A 21,779-nucleotide genomic window follows, 5' to 3' on the forward strand; every position below is an offset into this window, starting at 1 on the left:
TTTTTGCCATTTTCTCAGCAACTGCTTTTGAAGTTCATTCTTATTTAGTCATACTTGCATGTTACTATTAAACAAGATTTATCTTAAGCTATGTTGATGTTGCTGATGTTACTACCTATCCATTTTTGCATGTTAAAAATGTTCGAGCTAAGACAGAGTAAAATAATGTCATTTAAATGATATTAACAATGCGTCAGAGTTTGTCACTGTGACTGCTCAGTGTCCACCCCCAGCTTTAACACAGGTCATCAGTCACTTTGAAGTTCTTGAAGGCCTTGTTGCTCAGTCCCTGTGTACAGCTTTGGGTGGAGCTTTTGATAGGCCTCCAGCATTGCTCCCCAGACAGAAGTCTACGTCACTGTGATGTCATTGGCAGTAAGCTGGTACCCTGTATTTTATTCCCCCCCCCACCCCAAAATGGTAGTTTTACAGTGCAAACATTTTGAATGCACAAAAATCACTGGGTGGTCACGCTAAAGTGTCTAACTTCGCCATGTTTAAAGATAATCTCATTCCGCTCAGCACATAAACATAGATCGTAACAACAAATAAAAGTATAGAATTTCACATTGAAATTCCGAGCAGTTGCTGAGAAAATAGAAAAAAAATCCTTCTGAGGGACACTCTTTTTTTTTTTTTTTTGCCTTATCCTGTATATTCATGATATCTGATCAATATGCATCTCTGTACTGTAATGCACATGATACTATGTGGTATTTCTAATTCTATTATCTTTCTTCTAAAGAGTTTACTGTATTACTTCTCCCAAACATTGTATGCAGTAACATCAGTTTTAATTGGCATTATGGATTTTAAGACAAACATTTCTACAAAGGAGGGGGGGGGGGGGGGTCACTTAAAGACTGACAGCCAAACTCGCTTTCTATTTTCTTCAAAACATTATGAACTTTGTATCGGGATCCAATATAATCAGAGCTGTGGCTGACATATTTGTTTTCAGAACTAATTTTATTTGTCTAAATAACAATCCTGCTTTTGTTCCTTCAGGCAACAGCACAAAGTGGATAATTTTGTCCTGCCATTTGAAACTCCTAAGGGCATCTGTGATGACTGTTTGCCCTTTGTGGAATTGCTCTAACAAAAATAGTCCCCATAATTGCAAATAACAGTCCTTCTTGTCAGCCATGCAGGTGGTAATCCTTTTCCACTGGCAGAGCTTCAAGCATGGTGTCTCCAGTGCTAAAGTTGTACCACTACGTGCTTGATTCTGCAAGAAGCCTGGTCAAGGCTGGAAGAGGAGGTGAGAGAAGATCAGCCTTTTGTTAAAAGTAACTTTCTTGAGGGTGACCCTTGAAAAATGGATCTTCAGAGTTTGTAACCATGCAGTGTAACAAAGCGGCTGCATTGCAGTCCTTACTTTTGAACAGGAAACTGTATTAAGACTTCATTATGCTACTTTTGCAAGAAATTTCTTTGTGCCCCTGTTTCTGTCTATGGAGTTCCTTTTGATGTGGCATTAAGTTGGAAATAGAGACCTGCATGGGAATGGGGTTTGTGGGAAGCCTGCGGGGTTCCCGTGGGGACGGAAGCAGTTCCTGCAGGGTTCCCGTGGAAGTGTAAGCTGCACATGCACCAGCCTTTCACCTACTGAGTACCAAGTTCTTTGCATGCTGTTTCTTCCTCCTCCTCCTTTCTTGAAAGTCTTACATTAAGGAGGTGGTAGAGACACACGTGGTGCCGGAATTCAAAAAGACGTGGAATGAACTCTAATTAGAAAATGGAAGTTATAAAAAAACCTAAACTGAAATGGCTGGATGTGTCGAGTGACACTTAGATGGCGACTCCAGCTGTGATGAACTAGGGCGAGTACCGGGCAGACTTGCATTCGATCATTTTCATCCTCCTGCCATTTCAGGATCCACTGCCTGTATGCATTTCTTTTTGAATTGCAGAACCATTTTCACTTCTACCACCTCTGTTCAATATGGCTTATTCTGAGCCGATGAATAGTAGTTTGTAAGTAGATTGAAGTGTTATCTAAAGCACTGAATGTGTATTCTAAAATTATTTTTGTATACTCCTCTGGCACACTCTCTTTTATATGTAATTACTCTGTTTACCATTTTCTTTATGGTTTTGTAAGATTAACATCATATTAAACCAATAAAATATCAGGGATAAAGCACACCTAAGGCGCAATAAAATAGTAGTTTGTACTGTGAACTTCGCTAACCTGTAGCTCAGCACCACAGATTAGCGACTCCTGTGGTAATTGTTTTTGTGTTGCTGCAGCTGGGAATATCCGTGCGTTCACAACCAAAGATAATGGCCCTAAGTTGGACCCATTCTTTTTGTTGGATGGCCCTTTAAATGTAGAACCTTACTCGGCCTGAATCTACAGTACGGTCCCCCAGTTACATCACATGGATTCTCTTTCTGTTTTCCAAACCCAGGACACAACTTTTACCACCATTGTAAGCCGGGACTGTGCTTTTGCTGCCTTTGTTTCAGCATTATTTGAAGGGTTACATTATTTTCTTATTATCTGACCTTTTCATTATCCGACAACTAGTCGATTCCGTTTAGGTGGGATAATCAAGACATTATTATATTAATGTGTACTGTGCTCCTCCCCCCTTCCTCTTCTCCTCAGTACCTACCGGTGTCCTCTGGCAGAGAAGGGGGAGGGGAGAGCAATGCTCTGGCAACTTGAGGCCCCCTAGTGGTAGCCTTGAGATCCTACTGCTAGTGCTTACTTACTTAGCAGCCTGGCCCCATTCATGGTAATATAGCAAACGTACTGACAGTCAATCACTAGGGGTTCTGAAGCTGCTATTTTAGGGACGGGAACCATTGGGGAAAGAGCACCCATGGGCTCACTGCTGCCCATCTGGAGGCCCCTGCCTAGAAGGGAGTAGGTTCCTTGGGGGGGAGGGGGGGGGAGTCATCATACACCTGGATCTGGTAATGGGAGGGATTTTCCTTAACCACCAGCTCCTTTTTAAGTTGCTGTCTGAGATCATCACACCTAAGCTTCTGGGGAGGAATCACCTTAAGACAGGGGTGGGCAACCTCTGTCCTCAAGGGCTGCAATCCAATCAGGTTTTCAGGATTCTCCCAAAGAATATGCATGACATTTCCATACAATGGAGGCAGTGCACGCAGATAGATCTCATGCATATTCATTGGGGAAAATCCTGAAAAACCCGACTGTTGTAGCCCTCGAGAACCGATGGTGCCCACTCTTTCCTTACCATCAAGTAGCTTAGAAGGTTTAAAGCAAGCTGCATTAAACATTTTGCATATATTTGCATGCTTTGCAGCCCATTATTTAACATACATCGCAATAAAAAAAATTCTGGATAAAGTTTTGTTAACAAATAAGACATATTATTGCCAGTTTAACACAGCTTAGTGAACAAAGAAAACTTATCTACCCCAACTTGACATTTCGTCCTTTAGATTGTAAGCTCTTCCGAGCAGGGACCGTCCTTAATTGTTAATTTGTACAGCGCTGCGTAACCCTAGTAGCGCTCTAGAAATGTTAAGTAGTAGTAGTAGTAGTAGCAGCAAAGGCCTCCAAGAGGTCTTCTTGTACCTTTAGATTGAGATGAAGAATTTCAAGTCGAAACAGGTTCTTAGGACAAAAGTTGTACGATAAATCCACTCATCGTTATATGCAGAATGCCCTTCAAGCATGGCATGACTGCACACAAGCTAAATTTGGGAAAAAGTGTGCTCAGACAGATCTGTACTGAAATTTGTAAGTGTGGTTTGCAAATAACAGTGAAGGCTTTCGAGGATTGTTTTGATTGTCTTCCTTGGGTTTCCTGAAGAGTGAGGCATGTGGATGATTGGTTGAATTATGAGACTTCGGTTGTGAAGCTGATGGATGAATTGGTGCATGGCAGGAGGCTGCATGGAAAAGATTAGAACAGATTCACAAACTGCTCTATCTGACAGGAGCAAGATTTTCTTGTTGACGTGCTTTGCATTTCTAGCTGAATAGTAATCCTAGTTAAAGCAAAAGGCTTCTGGATTAATGTTTTCTTTTAATATAACAGTTGGAACAGGCCTTAGAATACAGTGTATCTCTGCAAAAGTTCCTTTATTGCAATTAACCATTTTTCCTGTCTCTGCTTGCCTCACTCAGAACAATGAAAACTCATCCAGCGGTTGCCTTTCTCCTGCTCTTCGTGATCGGCTATGGCTCATCTGAAAACTCCAGTATGCCCAGAGGGTGTGGACTCGATATCTTACCACAGTACGTCTATCTGTGTGATCTGGATGCCATCTGGGGAATTGTCTTGGAGGCCGTATCTGGCGCAGGGGTGTTAACGACCTTGTTGTTGATGCTGATTCTGCTGGTGAGACTTCCGTTTGTCAAAGACAAAGAGAAGAAGAGCCCGCTTGGCATTCAGTTCCTCTTTCTCTTTGGAACTTTGGGACTCTTTGGCCTGGCTTTTGCATTTATCATACAGGAAGATGAGACCATTTGCTCTACTAGAAGATTCGTGTGGGGCGTTCTCTTTGCTTTGTGCTTTTCATGCTTGTTGGCTCAGGCCTGGAGGCTGCATAGACTCGTCCGGCATGGGAAAAGCCCTTCGGGTTGGCATTTGTTTGGAATGGCAATTTGTCTTATGCTGGTTCAAGTCATCATTGCTACAGAGTGGTTAATACTGACGGTTGTCAGGGAGAAGAAATTGGCCTGCAATTATGAGCCCATGGATTTTGCCATGGTTTTGATTTATGTCATGTTCTTAATGGTGGCCACGTTGGCTTGGTCTGTTTTTACTCTTTGTGGAAAGTTTAAGAAATGGAAGAAAAATGGAGTGTGCCTCATTATCACAGCCTTTCTGTCCATTCTAATCTGGGTAGCATGGTTGACCATGTATCTCTACGGGAACAATGAACTGAAGAAAAAAGACAAGTGGGCGGATCCTACTCTGGCAATAGCTTTGGTTTCCAATGGATGGGTGTTGCTTATTTTTCACGCAATCATAGAAGTTCACTGCGCTATTTTTCCATCCCAACCAGAAAATGCACCCAACTATTTTGATACCTCACAACCTCGAATGCGTGAAACTCCTTTTGAGGAAGATCTACAACTTCCGCGAAGCTACATGGAAAATAAAGCCTTTTCCATGGATGAACATAATGCAGGTAAAACAGGAAATATAAAGTTTTGGGTTTTTTTTTTTTTTTTGTCTTCCCTGGGAATGCCAGAGGTAAAGGATGGGCAAGCTTGGGAAGCAGTACTTGGGGGGGGGGGGGGGGGGGGGGCGGGGCGGGGGCGGGGTGGAATTTTCAAAGCTAGCTCTTCGGGTAAAAACTGTCCTGCCCATATAAAGAATCCTTTTACTAAAGTGCACTAAGCATTTACCCCTTGGATTCTGTATAGGGTGCCTAGAGATCCACACCAAAATCCAAGCGTATTCTGTAACAATGTGCGTAACTTAATTGGCTTAACTACTACTTATCATTTCTAAAGTGTTACTAGATGCACGCAGCGCTGTACACTTGAACATGAAGAGACAGTCCCTGCACGACAGAGCTTACAATCTAATTAGGACAGACAAACAGGACAAACAAGAGATAAGGGAATATTAAAGTGAGGAAGATAAAATAAGGGCTCTGAACAAGTGAATAAGGGTTAGGAGTTAAAAGCAGCATCAAAAAGGTGGGCTTTTAGCTTAGATTTTAAGATGGCCAGAGATGGAGCTTGATGTACCGGCTCAGGAAGTCTATTCCAGGCATATGGTGCAGCAAGATAAAAGGAACGGAGTCTGGAGTTAGCGGTGGAGGAGAAGGGTGCAGATAAGAGAGATTTACCCAGTGAATGGAGTTCCTGGGGAGGAATGTAGGGAGAGATGAGAGTGGAGAGGTACTGAGGAGCTGCAGAGTGAATGCACTTATAGGTCAATAAGAGGAGTTTGAACTGTATGCGGAAACGGATAGGAAGCAAGTGAAGTGACTTGAGGAGAGGGCTAATATGAGCATAACGAAGTGACTTGAGGAGAGGGCTAATATGAGCATAACGACACTGGCGGAATATTAGTCATGCAGCAGAATTTTGAACAGATTGAAGTGGAGAGAGATGGCTAAGTGGGAGACCTGTGAGAAGCAAGTTGCAATAGTCTAAGCGAGAGGTGATAAGAGTGTGGATAAGGGTTCTGGTAGTGTGCTCAGATTAACAAGCTAATCAGCGTTGATAACAGCTCTTAACAAGCAATAATGAGCACTAATTGGCAATTACATTTATGCGCACAACTCGCTAAGTGCATTCTGTAATGCAAAGGGATGTGGTTATAGGCGGAGAAATGGGCATTCAGAAATTTATGCACGCAGTTATAGAATATGGCCCAGTGCACTTAAATTAACGCTCCAGGATGTACACCACATTTTTGTTGGTGTAAATGGAGGTATGTAGCGTTGGCACTGAGATATCAACCAAGCGTATTCTATATACAGCGCCTAAATCTAAACACTGCTTATAGGATACGCTTAGTTGCACTGATTTCCACGCCAATGTTTTAGGAGCCATATATAGAATATCCCCCTTAATGCACAAATTAGCACGTGATGACCAGTTCCGCACAAGCGTGTCGACTGTTTCCATGGTGGCATGGCAGTTACCATGTGAATTAGCATGTGCTGTATTAGGGGGCAGGAATGGGCAGAGAATGGATGCGAATTACTACTACTACTACTACTACTACTACTACTTATCATTTCTATAGCGTTACTAGACGTACGCAGCGCTGTACACTTGAACACGAAGAGACAGTCCCTGCTCGACAGAGCTTACAATCTAATTAGGACAGACAAACAGGACAAGTAAGGGACAAGGACACAGAGTAGCAAGATTCCGGAATCCCAAAGAGTAGCAAGATTCTGTGTAGAATTAAAAGAGTAGCAAGATTCCGTGCAGAATCTCAAAGAGTAGCAAGATTCTGGAATCCCAAAGACTACTACTTATCATTTCTATAGCACTACTAGACGTACGCAGCGCTGTACACTTGAACACGAAGAGACAGTCCCTGCTCGACAGAGCTTACAATCTAAATAGGACAAACAGGATAGACAAGAGATAAGGGAATGTTAAAATGAGGATGATAAAATAAGGGTTCTGAACAAGTGAATAAGGGTTAGGAGTTAAAAGCAGCATCAGAAAGGTGGGCTTTTAGCTTAGATTTGAAGACGGCCAGAGATGGAGCTTGACGGACCGGCTCAGTGAATGCACTGTACTTACCGTGCACTAACCATCACTTTTGCAGTTTAGGTTCATTTAGTGCCTCCTCAGTAGGAAGCTCTGATATTGCAACCAGGTTTATGTGCACTACTGCAGTTTTCATAGTGCAGTCATTAAGAATATAAGAACGTAAGCATTGCCAAACTGGGACAGACTGAAGTCCATCAAGCCCAGTATCCTGTTTCAAACAGTGGCCAATCCTGAAAGAGTAAAACAGATTTTATGCTGCGTATTCTAGAAATAAGCAGTGGATTTTCCCAAGTCCAGCTTAATAATGGCTCGTGGACTTTTCTATCAGGGAGATAGCCAAACATTTGTTTAAACCCTGTTAAGCTAACTGCAACACATTCTCTGGCAACAAATTTCAGAGTTTAATTGCACGTTGAGTGAAGAAATATTTTCTCGGATTTGTTTTAAATTTACTACTTAGTAGCTTCATTGCATGTCCCCTAGTCCTTTGCATTTTTGGTAAGTGATTCACTCTACTCGGTATTTTATAGACCTCCATTGTATCTCCTCTCAGCTACCTTCTCCAAGCTAGCTGCTTTAGCCTTTCCTCATAGGGATGTCATCGCATCCCTTTTATCATTTTCATCACCGTTCTCTATGCCATCTCTAATTTTGCTATGCCTTTTTTTTTTTTTTTTTTTGAGGTGCCCTGACAAGGATTGCACACAATATTCAAGGTACAGTCGCACCAGGGAACAATACCAGAGGCATTATACTCTTAGTTTTGTTGCTCAGGACATGCCGGGGACGCTCCAACAATTATTGCACAGCCTTTGCACCTAGCGCAACTTAAAATTAAAATGTGCCACGTGCAAAACCATAGCACTTTCATAAAAGACCCTGTAAATGAGCTGCCTAAACATGTCTCGTCTATCTTTCAACAAACAACGCTGCCATTTATTCTACACAGGGCATTTGTTTAGCCACCTTTATATGAGATGCTCCTGGGGCTGGGCTCAGTTTGGGTGGGGAGAAGTACATATATACCACATTGCTAGCCAAAATTATATCCACATTCAAATGAGGTGCAAGGGACGGTGTGAAGTTTGTACCCACAGCAACTTTCAAAGCAGGAGCAAAGTTCACAGGTAACATACTTTATAGGCTTTATTTCAAAATCTTTCTATTACCTGTTTAATAACATCATGCTATTCCCAGGCCTTTGTAAGCAAGGTAGTATATAAAAGTGTTGGGGTAATCCATGTTTAGAATTTAGGCTCTGTAGACTTAAGTATACAAACTAATTTTCTCCCTGTATGATTTTACTACAATTTATTTCAAGTTTAAAAAAAAAGGGAGGGGATATTAAAACCATTCAAACGACATGGCACTGTAGGTACGATCATGGTAATTGTGCATCTTTTTGATTAGAAGCTTAGAATGAGGCTTCAAGGTCTTTCACATACCATCTGATAGACTTACCACCTAGGAATGCTAAGAAATCATCCCGCGCATTCCTCAACCTTCATTTCCCCAAATGCAAAGGACCTAAAATACAAACTAATGCACGCATCAACCTTTTCCTACTTGAGCACACAATTCTGTAACGCGCTGCGCGCAACTTAAAATCGATCTACGAACTAACTAACTTCCGCAAACTATTGAAGACCCATCTCTTTAATAAGGCATACCACAAAGACCAACAAATATGAACTCCACATATACCCAGATTTCTCTATACTATTTGCTGCTTATATTAATATCATACTTTTCACTATCATGTTACCCAAGAGCCTTCTGTAATACTAAATGTTCAATTCTCATGTATCTCTACTATTCATGATGTATTGTAAGCCACATTGAGCCTGCAAGAGCTGGGAAAATGTGAGATACAAATGCAACAAATAAATAAAATCTCTTTGGTTACTGTGACTGGTGCGGCAAACATATTTTTAAACAGAGAATATCAGCACTGTTGCTCTAGACTCATGGAAGTGAATTTTTTTTTTCAAAATGGTGTTTTGCCTTTGGAAATAGGATTTTAGGGGACTTCCCTCTGTGTGGGAGTAGACCTCTGAGTGGATTTTGTGTTTTTATATATATATATATATATACTAGTAAAAAAGGCCCGTTTCCGAAACCAATGAAACGGGCGCTAGCATGTGGTTTTTTTTTGTGTGTTGTGTGTGTGTGTGTAGGTTGTTGATGTGTGTCTTTTTTTTTTTTTGTTTTGTTTTGTTTTTTGCTTGGGGGTTGGGGGATGTGCTGTGCTGGCAAAGTGGGTTGGATTGGTGGGTGGCTTTGAGGGTGTGTTTCTGTTGTATTGTGTGTGTGTGGTTTTGTCTGTCAAGGAGGTTTGTGGAGGGGGGTCTTTCTGTTGGTGAAATGTAAATGTGGTTGTAGGGGAGTTAGCCTTTGTTGAGTGTTGTTGTTTTTTTTTTTCCATGTTTTTTTTTTTGTGTTGTGCTGAGGCAGCAGTGTTGTTTTAGATGTGCGGAAGGTAGAGGAGCACGTTCTTTGTCGGTATTTTTTGGCCGTTTCAGGGCTGCTGTAGGGGAATGCTGGAAGAGAAATGTGCTATTGGAAGCAGCGCCATCTTTTTCCATTGGGCTGGGTTTCTGGGCATCCTGGAGGTGGGTGACGGCTTGCCTGAGGACGGGGATGGTTGTTTTAAGTTGGCGGAAGGGAGAAGAGCACGGTCTCGGGCCGTCGGGGGTGATCCGGTATGTTTGGTCCATTTCAGGCCGGCTGCAGGGGAATGCTGGAACATTTATGCGCTGCAGGAATCAGCGCCGTCTTTTTCCGGGTGCTCGGGGAATCCCCGAGGTGGGAGACAACTTGCCTGAGGCTGGGGATGGTTGGGCCGTCCTTGGCCGCTTCGGCAAAAGGGGAAGAGGAAGGGGGTGGGGAGTTACCTGAAGCCACCTGAGAAACCATGTATTCTTGTTTGTTTTGTATTATTAGTTTGCATTTCTCTTGAAGAAAGAGTGGATGCCTTTCGAATGATGGAGGTGGTGCGTCGGTGTGCGGTTGTTTCATTAGTTTGGCAGCCAGTCTCCAGCGATTCCTAGGCAGCGAAGGAGTACTCCTCCCCCTTCCTTGGTCGCTGTTTGCTGCTGGCTGGGTTGCGGGTAATCCTTCCAGCTGGGCCGCAGCTTGTCCTGTTCGCCCACGTCCCAGATGGTGACGGGCACGTTGTTTTCCGGCTCCTCTGACTCCATGTCAAGCGATCCCAAATATAGTCTGTGCTATAGGCCCTCTGGCACTCTTCAGTACTGGCATTAGGCATTTAAAAATTTCTCCCCCCCTCCACCCCCCCCCCACCCCGGTCTATTTTTGCACATACCCACAGCAGGAATATTCTTCTCTCGTTCCAGCGCTGGTTCTGTGCTCTCCGTGCTGCACAGATAATGAGCCATTCTGCTGGGGAATGCTCCTCCCTTATTGTCACGTAGTTTCCTCTGATTGGTCCATCTTACGTTGCCCTAGTGTTGCCTGGGAACGGTGTTGTGATGGTCCTTTGTGTTTCAGAATGTTGAGTGTGTTTTTTCTGATTGGTCCGTCATGCGAGGGCGGGGCCAGAGAGACATGGTCAGTGTTGTGGCTTCACCACCATGAATCCATGAACCCTTCAGTGAGTGACTGAGTGACTTCAGAACGTTGTCTTCAGAACGTTGAGGGTGAGTTTTATTATAGTAGATATGTATGTATGTGTGTGTGTATATGTATATATATATATATATATATATATATATATATATATATATATATATATGAAAATTTGAATGCATTTACCTAAAATTACTCTGAAAATTTATGGATCTGTGTGCATATAAAAAGCAAGCACACTTAACCCCCCCCCCCCCCCCCCCCAAAAAAAAAAAAAAAGAACACAAAAAAGAAGAACCCAAGTCCCACACAGTAAATCAACAGGGCAAATGAGGTGGGAAATGACCACACCAGAAGGATGCGAGGTAGTCTACTTCATTAAAATACACATGGACTTCTACACAGATAGTGTTTCGGCAGTGGAGCTTACACATGAGTCCTTATAATCTAGAGATTATGGTCTTTCAATCAATCTCCAGATACTATAGACAGTTACACCTGTTCCAAGTTAGGTGCAACTTTCTCTATGCAGTCTGTGTAGATATGTGTACCTTGAAACACTGTCCAAACTATAACTCCAGTAACAGTCACAGGCCACGTTAAAGTGCATGTGCTTTTCTTGGTGTGCATACATGCCCACACAACTTTACATGCAGTACGTGGGCCGTTATAAAATGTAGTTTTACATATGGAGATGCTTTGTAAAATTACCTCCTAAATCTTTGTGTTACCAGCCATGTATATTTTGCCAGTGGATGTACATAGGAGCAGAGTTAGGGCAAAGTGCAGGTAGAAAGTTGGCAAGTACATGTGTATATTAATGCACAAATGGGCATAAATTAAGGTATTTTCATGAACATGCCTTCAGTTACAGCAGGTCTGGAGCAGATGCAAGTGGACTTTGTGCCCAAAGAATGTGGTAAAAAGCAGTCAGCTTAGCAGGATTTTAAAAAAGGTTTGGACATGTTCCTTTAAAAAAAAAAGTGTCAGAAAATCCACTGCAGGATACTTGTGACTGTTTGAAAGAGGGTACTGGGCTTGATGGACTTTTGATCTGTCCCAATATGGTAATGCTTATGTGATTGCTCCTGCACCTGACAAAGTGGCTCTGGTCCTTGAAAGCTCATGCTTGCTTCGTCAGTTTTGTTATCTTCAAGATGCATGTTCTGTGGCTTGTTTTGTTTTGGGTTTTTTTTTTTTAAGATAGGTATTTTTTTTTTTTTAGTCATTTTGTAGAATAGCACCTTGGGTAGCTTCATTACCCCTCTTAATGGTATTGGTATTGTGAAGTAATGTGGCCGCTAAGGGTTAGAAACAAGGTTTAATATAACCACATCTATTGAAAAGTCTTAATGTCATGGGTAGGAACATATTTAGAAAAATTAGGCAACAATCAAAAATGTTTTCTCAACTGCTTTCAGTGTTTTAAGGGTCATTTACTAAGCTGCAGTAGAAATCAGCTGGCAGTAAACGCAGAGATGCCCATAGAATATAATGGGTGTCTCGGCGTTTACTGCCAGCTGATCTTTTCTACATGAGGTGAAAAACTCTACTGTGGCTTAGTAAGACACCATCTCCCCCCCCCCCCCCCCCCCCCCCCCCCCCCCCCCCCCCCCCACCCCCCCCCCCCCCCCCCCCCCCCCCATTGTTTAGGATTTCGTAGTATTGCTTAATTTACTGGAAATGGGTTTTTTTTTTTGGGGGGGGGTATTTTTTTTCCTTTTCTTTCTCTTTGGTCTCCTGCCCTCTCTCCAATCCTTCTTTCCTTCAGCTGCTTTCCTGTCTTTATTCTCCCTCTTTCTATCAGCTGACAGCAGCAGCACGGCAGCAACTCTGGTCTCAGACTTATCAGTGTTTTTCCGGCTTCTCAGACCAGAAAAGTGTCAATTTTAGGTGCCCCAGGTGCAATTCCCACTGCAGCTCCTTGTGACTGGCAACTCACTTAACCCTCCATTGCCCCAGGTACAAATAAGTACCTGAATATATGTAAACCGCTTTGAATGTAGTTGTAAAAAAACCTCAGACAGGCGGTATATCAAGCCCCATTTCCCTTTCCCTATTGGAGATTCTACATGGAATGTTGCTACTATTGGAGATTCTGTTGCTACTGTTTGAGATTCTACATGGAATGTTGCTATTCCACTAGCAACATTCCATGTAGAAGCCTGCCCTTGCAGATCAGCAATGCGGCCGCGCAGGCTTCTGTTTCTGTGAGTCTGACGTCCTGCACATGCAGCGGACTCTGATTGTGGGGAACTGAGTTCGATTCCCACTGCAGCTCCTTGTGACTGGCAAGTCACTTAACCCTCCATTGCCCCAGGTACAAAATAAATACCTGCACATAATAACGTAAACAGCTTTGATTTGTATCCACAGAAAGGCAGTGTATTAAAACAAACAAAAAAACTTTTTTCTTCCTTCTTAACTGTCCTCGGATCACCTGCTGAACCTGCTCAGTGATGCCTGCTATTTTAGCCTCTATCTGACTGAGACCCACAGAGGGTAGAAGAGCATCTTGCCATTGAAATAAGATTATGAAAATAACCCTTAAAACACACGATGCAAAGCTTCCACATAAGCACTGTTTTAGGCACATGTGTGCCAAAGAAAGGTCTGAAATGAATTAAAGCATTCTGTTTCATTTATTTCTAGTTTTAAGCCTAACATTTTCGTTTCTTTCCCTCCCCCCCCCCCCCCCCCCTCCCAAAAAAGCTCTGAGAAGTGCAGGATTCCGTAACGGCCAGCTTGGGAAACAGACCGACTGCTCCCTTTCGAAAGTAACGTATATCAGCCCACTGAAATGGCAGTTGTACTGAATGGTGGCACTGTAAGTATAAAAATGTGACTTGGCTTTGCAATATGATTAGAACAATATCTGAATTTTTTTGTTTGGTTTAGAGAAATCTTTCAAAGAAATAACTCTAACTATTGTATGTATGGAGTTGGTATATTTCTCTTGTGTGTGGATTCTTTTTTCCCTTGTAGGGATTTTACTTAGCAAACATTGCTTTACCCTATTTGATTGTTTGACCCCGCGCATATTTCATAAACTCTATGCTGGGAATCTGTAGTTATATTTTAAAAAACAAATTGTGCTTGTCCAGTGAACATCCCCTACAATTATTCCCCCAAATATCCTGAATAATCTTAAATGAGTGGAAATACAATGCAGAGGAAAAGGCACACAAAGTATTAGGGGTGAGAGTGCACCCTTCCTTCTCCATGGTAGCTGGGATTGGTGGGGGTTCAATGTTCTTGGAATCATGCCTTTTTGGGGTTGGATTAAATCTGCTTGACCTGAAATTTGCAATGATTTTCCTGAACCTTAATACCGGAGATGTTAAGCTTCCACCCCATAATAATCCGAGGTATGTGGCAACATCGGGTCAAATTCTTGTGTCTGTTTTTGCCTGGCACCGACGTCAGGCTATAATTTCCCGGATCACCCCTAGAACCCTTTTTAATAAGCAGCATCACATTGGCCACCCTCCAGTCTTCAAGTACTACAGATGATTTTAATGATAGGTTACATATTACTAACAGCAGAGCAGCAATTTCATGTTTGAGTTCTTTGAGTACCCTTGGATGTATGCCATCCGGTCCAGGTGATTTGCTACTCTTTCATTTGTCAGTTTGGCTCGGTACATATTCCAGGTTAATCGAGATTTCTTTCAATTCCTCCACATCATCACCCTTGAAAACCATTTCCGGTACAGGCAGATCGCTTACATCTTCTTCTGTAAAGACGGAGGCAAAGAATTCATTCAGTTTCTCCGCTATGGAGAATCCTTCAACATTTCTGGCCACAGCCCTCAAAACACTGCCTCTGTCACCTCCGCAGGGACGTGAGCAGTGCTTCTTGTCTGCTTTCTGCTGTGCCAGCTTAATCTGTATTGTGTTCAGGACCCTGTAGTCAGGTGAGACCCTGAAATACCACACATTCAGACATCCAGTTTGAAGCTGGCCAAAGAGGAGGCAGACTTGGGTAAGAAGTGTTGTTTTCCTCCTGGCAATGAGGGAGGGGAGAGGAGCAGATCATACTGGTGGATGGAAGAGGTATGTATGAAATGTAAATCTAGCCTGGAGTGGCTAGTTGGGATTGTTGATTTGGATTTTACTAATTTTGTATACCAAAACACACATTGCAGGCTGCCCTCTGCTTTGCATGGTACTCATTCTTCCTTGAACTGTGCAAAACCACAAATAGACTCTACTAATAAATAGTGGAAAATTAGTGAGTGTGAGTAAGGGCCTCAGAACTACAAGGGAGAGAGGCTTGGTTATACTAATAGGAGAATTTTGAGGTAATCAACATTTTTATATATTTTTGTCATTTTAAATCCAAATGTAGTAACTTAGAGGACATGTTTCCTAAACCACATTTAAGGTTTTGTGGGATTTCTTTTGCACTTACCATGTCACGGTAAGTGTAGAGACTGCGCAGTAACAGTTGGGGGTGTGGCCAGCATGTCCTCTGCATTATCACATGGAAATGTCAGTAGTGGTGTTTAAACCCGGGCGCTATTACATAAGTAATGCCCACACTGGGAAAAGACCAAGGGTCCATCGAGCCCAGCATCCTGTCCACGACAGCGGCCAATCCAGGCCAAGGGCACCTGGCGAGCTTCCCAAACGTACAAACATTCTATACATGCTATTCCCAGAATTGTGGATTTGCGCCTCATCTTGAAGAACTGGTAGGCAAACCTGCATTAAGTACCGCAGGCTACTGCAGTATGCAGACTGTGATCATTCTCCACCCATGATCCACTTACTTCCTGCCCCCAATATATCAAGCGGTCATGCACGAATTAGCATGCAGCAATTGTGCCACTGCAGTAGCAGGTGTTGCACTCGTCTGGTAAGTTACCGCATACTAATTCACATGTCGTTACATTTTGTTTTTAAACATTTTGGATACTATTTACAGTGTAAAGAGAAATTTGAGATAATGAGGGTTTTTTTTTTTCTTTTTTAAACCTATGATTTCTATCGAGGGAATTATAAGTTCTGAGGTCTTTTCCTCTTATTAGTCATGCTGACTTATTGCGCAATATTTTATTAGTGGGGTCAGTATTGTGGTTTTTGTATGCTGCTGTCCCACTTGGTTTGCTGCTTGAGGAGCAGTATATATCTTGCACGTAACTTTCCATGCAATCACACTACACTATGCTATGCTTCCTAAATTCACCTGTGAACAGTACGCTGATGTGAACTTTTTTTTTTAATTGTATGTCAGTCCATACTGTACCTTGCACATTGAAGACGTAGGAAGCATGTGGTATGTTGCTGGATATTTTGGGTTACATAGTTCAGGCTAAGAAGCAAACACAGCATTGCAAGCCATTAGCTCACACTTTGTTGTGGGGTTCCCCCTCCCCCCTTCCCCCCCCCCCCCCATAGGTCAGATGCACACTCTTGCTTTTGTAATTTTACTGCAGTTCAAATACCATAATCATACAGTAATTTTGCCATGGGTACAAGAATCCCGTTAAGAGGGGGCTAGGGAGGGCAGAGGTCCTAGTGACTAATAACACTAATTTAATGTGGACAGCAAAGTCGTCTTTTCACATGTCAAAAAGCACAAGTAATCTCCTATCCCTGCCATGCACTCTCAACAGTGCTTTGATATTTCAAGCCACACTAGACTTATCTAACAAAAACTGTTACTACAGATGTGGTAATGGTGTTTGTCTTGGAGACATCTGATCTGTATTGAGCTGTCTTACTTTCTTCATGTGCACTTAGCAGCTTTCATGTTCAGGGATATTTGTTTCTGCAGAAGGTGATTTGGAGGTGGCACAAGTGAGCATCTGCCGACCTTGTGGGCTGTGATTTTCAGAATATCCCAAATTCATATAATCTGCATATTTATCAGAAAGGTCCTCAAAACTAGACTGGTTTGTAGTCCTTGAGGACTGGAGCTGAACACGCCATGTGCAGAGTCCTTTTCTACATGTAACACACGCGCCCTCCTGCACACAGAAAGGCATTGGAAAGAATTCCATAAGTTATGCTTTGCATGCTTTTTCCACTTGTTATACAACGGGGAGACTGGGAGTCTGTTGTGAAGGCAGTTCTGTGTTAGTCTTTTGGTGGTACTGGTCAAACCAGAGCCTAATCATAATTTTTAGCGGTTGCAGTGACCGGAATAAGTTTAATTTAATCCATATATTCAGCATCACTCTCTGTATAGGCAGTGGTCACACTATTTGTACTATTTTAGCAGCAGCCCACACAATGTCTGAATAGCACCACAGAATGGATGATTTTAACCACCTCGTCCTGCCCCAAACCCAGCTACTTCATACACAAGTGTCATGCTGTTCAGTCAGATTTTCAGCCGAGTTGTTTTTTTTAAAACTTAACATGGATACTACCATAGTGAATTTATATGGTCACTGGCTGCCAGTGAATGTGTAATCTTGTTTTGAATATCAGCCCAATTAATCTTTGTACAGTAAGAGGAGGAGGTGGAATAGAGTCGTAGAGACATTTATGTACCTCCAAGGTATTAGTGCACAGGAGGTAGGTCTCTCTCGATGGAAAGGAGGCTCTGGAATGAGGATGAACCTGGGAAGACCAGGAGTAATGTAAGAGAATATTCTTTACTGAAAGGGTATGAATGCATGGAACAGCCCTCCCAATAAAGGTGATTGAGACGGACTATATCTGATTTGAGAAAGCATTGGACAGGTACAGAGAGGAAGGATCGTAGAGCTTGAGCAGGAGTTTTGGATGGACTGATTTGATGAACTATATGGTCTTTGCCGTAATGTTCTAAGTTTTTTATTAATACAAAGTCAATGGAGGAAAAAACAAACAAAAATTCTCATCAGTATGTTCTATCATTCTGGGACGGAGGGTAGTGGCGCCGTTTTTCACATTTTGATTCTAGATGAAAAATTTATAGCTGTATGTTGTGGCTGGGTAAATTACAATTGTTTTTATGTATTTAAAGAAAACACATGATAGCTATTAAGGTTTTTAAAAAATATATAGCAGCAGTGTTAAAGTCCTTTTACACTAGCCTACTAGAATGAGAAATAGCCTGCATGCCTTTGGGTGCTACAAACGGGGATGGGACTAAGTCAAGTGCTCAAAACAGGTTCTGAGGTCCCCTTTAGAAATATATCAGCCTTTATGTTTGTAGACGATGAAATCAAATTTGATGTATGCCATGAGCATTTAAACAAGGGAGTACCTGTTGTAAAAGGGGGGGGGGGGGGGGGAATAATCCATGCCCTTGGGAGCTATAACCTTATGAGAGTGTGTGTATAGGAGACAATTCAAGGTTCTTTTCCATCTTTTGTTTTGCAAATACTAATGCTGCAGTTTATCTAAGTAACAATGATCTCTGAGTAGTATGGTGTTAGTTATGGGTATGTTATCCTTATTTCCAGATCCAACCGCTCCGCCAAGTTACACTGGAAGACACCACTGGTGAAAAGCCAGAGATGCCAGGGATTAAGAGACACTAGGACAAATTTTAGTCCCCTGGCGATATTTTTGAGGGATGACTCAATAAAAGTAGCAGAACAAAGCCAAGAAACACCCAAGAGCTTTGGAAATCCTGAGTAATGTTAGGATTTTATGTAAATATGAAGCGCATTGAACTGATTTAAGTTAACTAGAAAGGGCAAACTTTTGTCAAAAAGAAATCTGAAGTTAGTTTAAAATAGACATTCTAAGGTAGCAGCAGCAAGCCTGCAAACTGTAACATGCCAGGAAACGCTTGCTTTTTCTTTCTAGTTTTTTGCTTGCAAAATACTCCCTTTCCTAATATAATCTGCTGCTACTGAATGAAAACCAGGTTTCTTGCTCCTTCACTGTCAAATTTCTGTTCGTAAATGTTATGAGAAGTCAACTTTTAGTATTGCATTTTCTGATGTAAAATACATTTAAAGGTGCACCGCCAAAGCTTGCAGGGTCCTGGAAGCTATAGAAAAGCAATGACCTACTTGTTTGATTTACCAATTTTTGTAATTTGGTAGATATGCCTGTAATGTGTGTGGTGTGTGCAATGCACTTCATGGGTGGAACTTCCAGTGAGAAGATTTGAAAATGAGCAAAAACTGGAAATTCCTTCTGAATGGAGTCCATTGAGATTTAACATGCCTCATTCTCTCACTCGTTGAAAAACCTTGCGTTTGAAGTTTCATATAGGAGAAATAATTCATGTAGGAGCTGAGTTGCAGCCGACAAGGGGTTGTAACTATTAGAAATCTTAGAACTGTTATGAGACGTGTGTGTCCATAAGGATGTTCAGGCCGAATTAGTAGGACTCTAGCAGGTTTTTTTTTTCTTGGAGGGGGAGTTTTGTGGAATAATTTGACAAAGAGTTTATTTTCTTGTAATGGCACAAAAAGTTAATGTAAGACCAATTTTTTGCAATAGTTTTTATTGTAATGGCAGGACATCCTTTTTTTTTTTTTTTTTTTAATAATTTTTGCATCGCATATGTAACAAACTGCCACTCGGTCAACACTGTTTGTTCAACCTTACTCCAATCTATTAAAGAAATGTGAGCCTGAAGGTTTATATGAGGGCTGCTGAGTATATAAGCAAGATCTGTTTGGTATGTACTGTTCTAAAAGATCTACCCTCTCCGTTCCAATTGTTTCACATGATAAATAAAGTACAGAAGGAACTGAGCGAAACTCTTGGCAAGCCTTATTCACTTATGTGTGGGTCTTGGTTTTCCTTTCCTCCCCACAATCACTTAAAGATGGCCTCTAGAAGTTCAAGTGTGAAGCAGCTTGGCCCTGCTATGGATCAAAAGACAAAACTGGTGAGAGTTGGAGGAAAGCCTTAAGAATCCAAAACAAGAGTCTGTAGCAAACCATATGTGTACACTTTAAACCCAGGTATGTTTTGTTTCCTTTAGGAAGAAAGAACTACTTCTGTGATGTGGATTATTTTTCCTACCAGAGGAAAAAATCTTTGAGTGATGAACAAGACCCAACACAGTTGTGTCGGGTCTTGTTCATCGCTCAGTAAAGATTTTTTCACGTGGAACGTCGTCCACTGATTTTTGAGTCATCTTCGCTGTTCTGCTAGGTACTGTAGATTCTTGCGGAGATTTGTTTCTTAATGTCTACATTTATTTTTTCCTACCTCCATGTATTTCACGCTTCCCCTGGCTTGAACCGCATTCCATATGGAATTTGTCAATGTCGCGCTGCCATTTCTGGCTATACCCATGAGACATGAGAATTTTCTATTTCCTGAATATAGGAACTTGGGCCCTGATTATTCAAAATGATTTAATGGCAGGAGAGGCTCCTGGCCATTTAAATAGCCGTCTGGGGCACTTAACCAAATAGTGCTGCTGAAGATGCCCCAATTTGGTGCTCAAGCTGAACTGGCTATTTTGGGGGTGTTTGGGGGCAGAATCAGAACTTAGCCAGTAAGTACTGATATTCAACCACATCAGGTTAAGATAACTGCATAAGATGTAGTCCTATCTTTATGCGGTTCTTCATAGCTAGTTAAGTGCCAAATATAACACTTAACTGGCTCCCTATACCCAGAAATTTAATGCCAGAGCCTGGACATGGCACCGGCATTGCATTTATGGGTTTCAAACTGTGGCAGTCAGCCAAACGCTGATCGCCACCAGATAAGGGCCCCTTATCTTTTTGAAAGCAGCTGATAATACAGTAGGTTCGGGTTAGGGAAGATTTAAGATTATTTTAAATATAAATCGCAGCAAGCCAAAACCACACTTTGCTGCTTCCAGCTGGCTCAGAAAATTGAGAGATTCTAACAATGCTGAGTTACTGATTTATAACTCTTGTCTTTCTGCCAGGCATGAATTGTAATTACAGTGAGCTGCTGTAGTTCTAACATTGGAGGAATTGGTATTATAAAGAGAGCTATTATGTTGATTAACTGAAGACAAAAACAAATTAGGGAATTGGATAGCACAAGACTGATTACTGCAGGTAGACTCTATTCTAGACATGGTGTCAATATTAGGCTTTGTAGTCATCAGTGCATGCTGCTGTGTGGAGGACCTTGGTTCACTTCCCAGGCTAGCTGGGGATGCTTTGGAGATAGTGTTCACAGCCCTTGTAGAAAGCAGGCATTTTACCCCATCATTGAGCAGTGAAAACACCAGGTGGCCAGATTTTAGGCTCATGGTTGCAGGAGTTCCAGGTCTATTGCACAATTGAGTTGAGTGAACCAGGAGGGGATAAAAAGGGGAAAACATCCTGGACAATTGCAATTTATAGCTTATGGCACCATAGCCTAGAGTAGGGGTTCTCAAACTTGTCCTGGGGGAACCCCAGCCAGTTTGATTTTCAGGATATCCACAATGAATAGGCAATACACTGCATACCAAGGAGGTAGTGTGTGCAAATAACTCATGAATATTTGTTGTAGATATCCTGAAAACCTGACTGGGTGAGGTTCCCCCAGGAGTCTGCTTGTGATTGAACTGGAAGCCCATGGCGTAGGAGGGAATTCCTGGGATTTTTTATTTTTTTTTTTTAAAGGGCAACATTTAGAGGCTCACATTGAGTTCTTATCTATATGCTGGCATCCTTTTTTTTTTAATTTTTAAATCCAATCGGTAACTCCTGTCAATTTCATTTAAAAATGCCTTTATGCCAAAACATTTTTACTTGCTAAAGAAATGTACAGGATCACATGGCAAAATGGTTGTTTTTTTTGTATTGAAATGGAAATGATGAAAGGCTACAGGAGCTTTTCATTGAGTTTGATGGTTCTAGTCTATGTAGAAGGGGACACTTTAGCTTTCATATTGAAATGATTCAACAGTGCTACCAGCTTCCAGGATCTCGCATCCAGTGCTTTTTATGATGGCTCATGTTTTGATATTATTACATATTAATGTGTTTTTTTAAGATGCCTATTTTTTTCCTGCTGTCTGCTCATTCTGGTAACTTCTGAAGTAGATTCTGAAGGAATTCAAGACAATCAAATGTACCATTAATGGCTGTACATAAGAATTTAAAATGAAAAAAATGTAAAGCATGGG

At 41.8% G+C, this 21,779-nt stretch overlaps 1 protein-coding gene across 3 annotated transcripts in view; it reads left to right on the forward strand.

The window, feature by feature from the left end:
- The window catches only part of GPRC5B (G protein-coupled receptor class C group 5 member B), a 55,664-nt gene that overhangs the window by 26,191 nt on the left and 7,694 nt on the right, over positions 1 to 21,779 (forward strand). Inside the window, exons 1-4 of one of the 3 annotated variants that reach the window (XM_030210955.1) lie at positions 1,222 to 1,261; positions 4,115 to 5,124; positions 13,484 to 13,598; positions 18,175 to 21,117. In XM_030210955.1, the coding sequence (XP_030066815.1) occupies positions 4,119 to 5,124; positions 13,484 to 13,587 (1,110 nt within the window). In that variant the 5' untranslated portion in view covers positions 1,222 to 1,261; positions 4,115 to 4,118 and the 3' untranslated portion in view covers positions 13,588 to 13,598; positions 18,175 to 21,117. Of the gene's footprint in view, positions 1 to 1,221; positions 1,262 to 4,114; positions 5,125 to 13,483; positions 13,599 to 18,174; positions 21,118 to 21,779 lie in introns of those variants that run through there. The other 2 variants (XM_030210953.1, XM_030210954.1) reach the window with 2 other exon arrangements.

The sequence above is a fragment of the Microcaecilia unicolor genome, chromosome 8 (assembly GCF_901765095.1).
Source record: "Microcaecilia unicolor chromosome 8, aMicUni1.1, whole genome shotgun sequence".
NCBI lineage: Eukaryota > Metazoa > Chordata > Amphibia > Gymnophiona > Siphonopidae > Microcaecilia > Microcaecilia unicolor.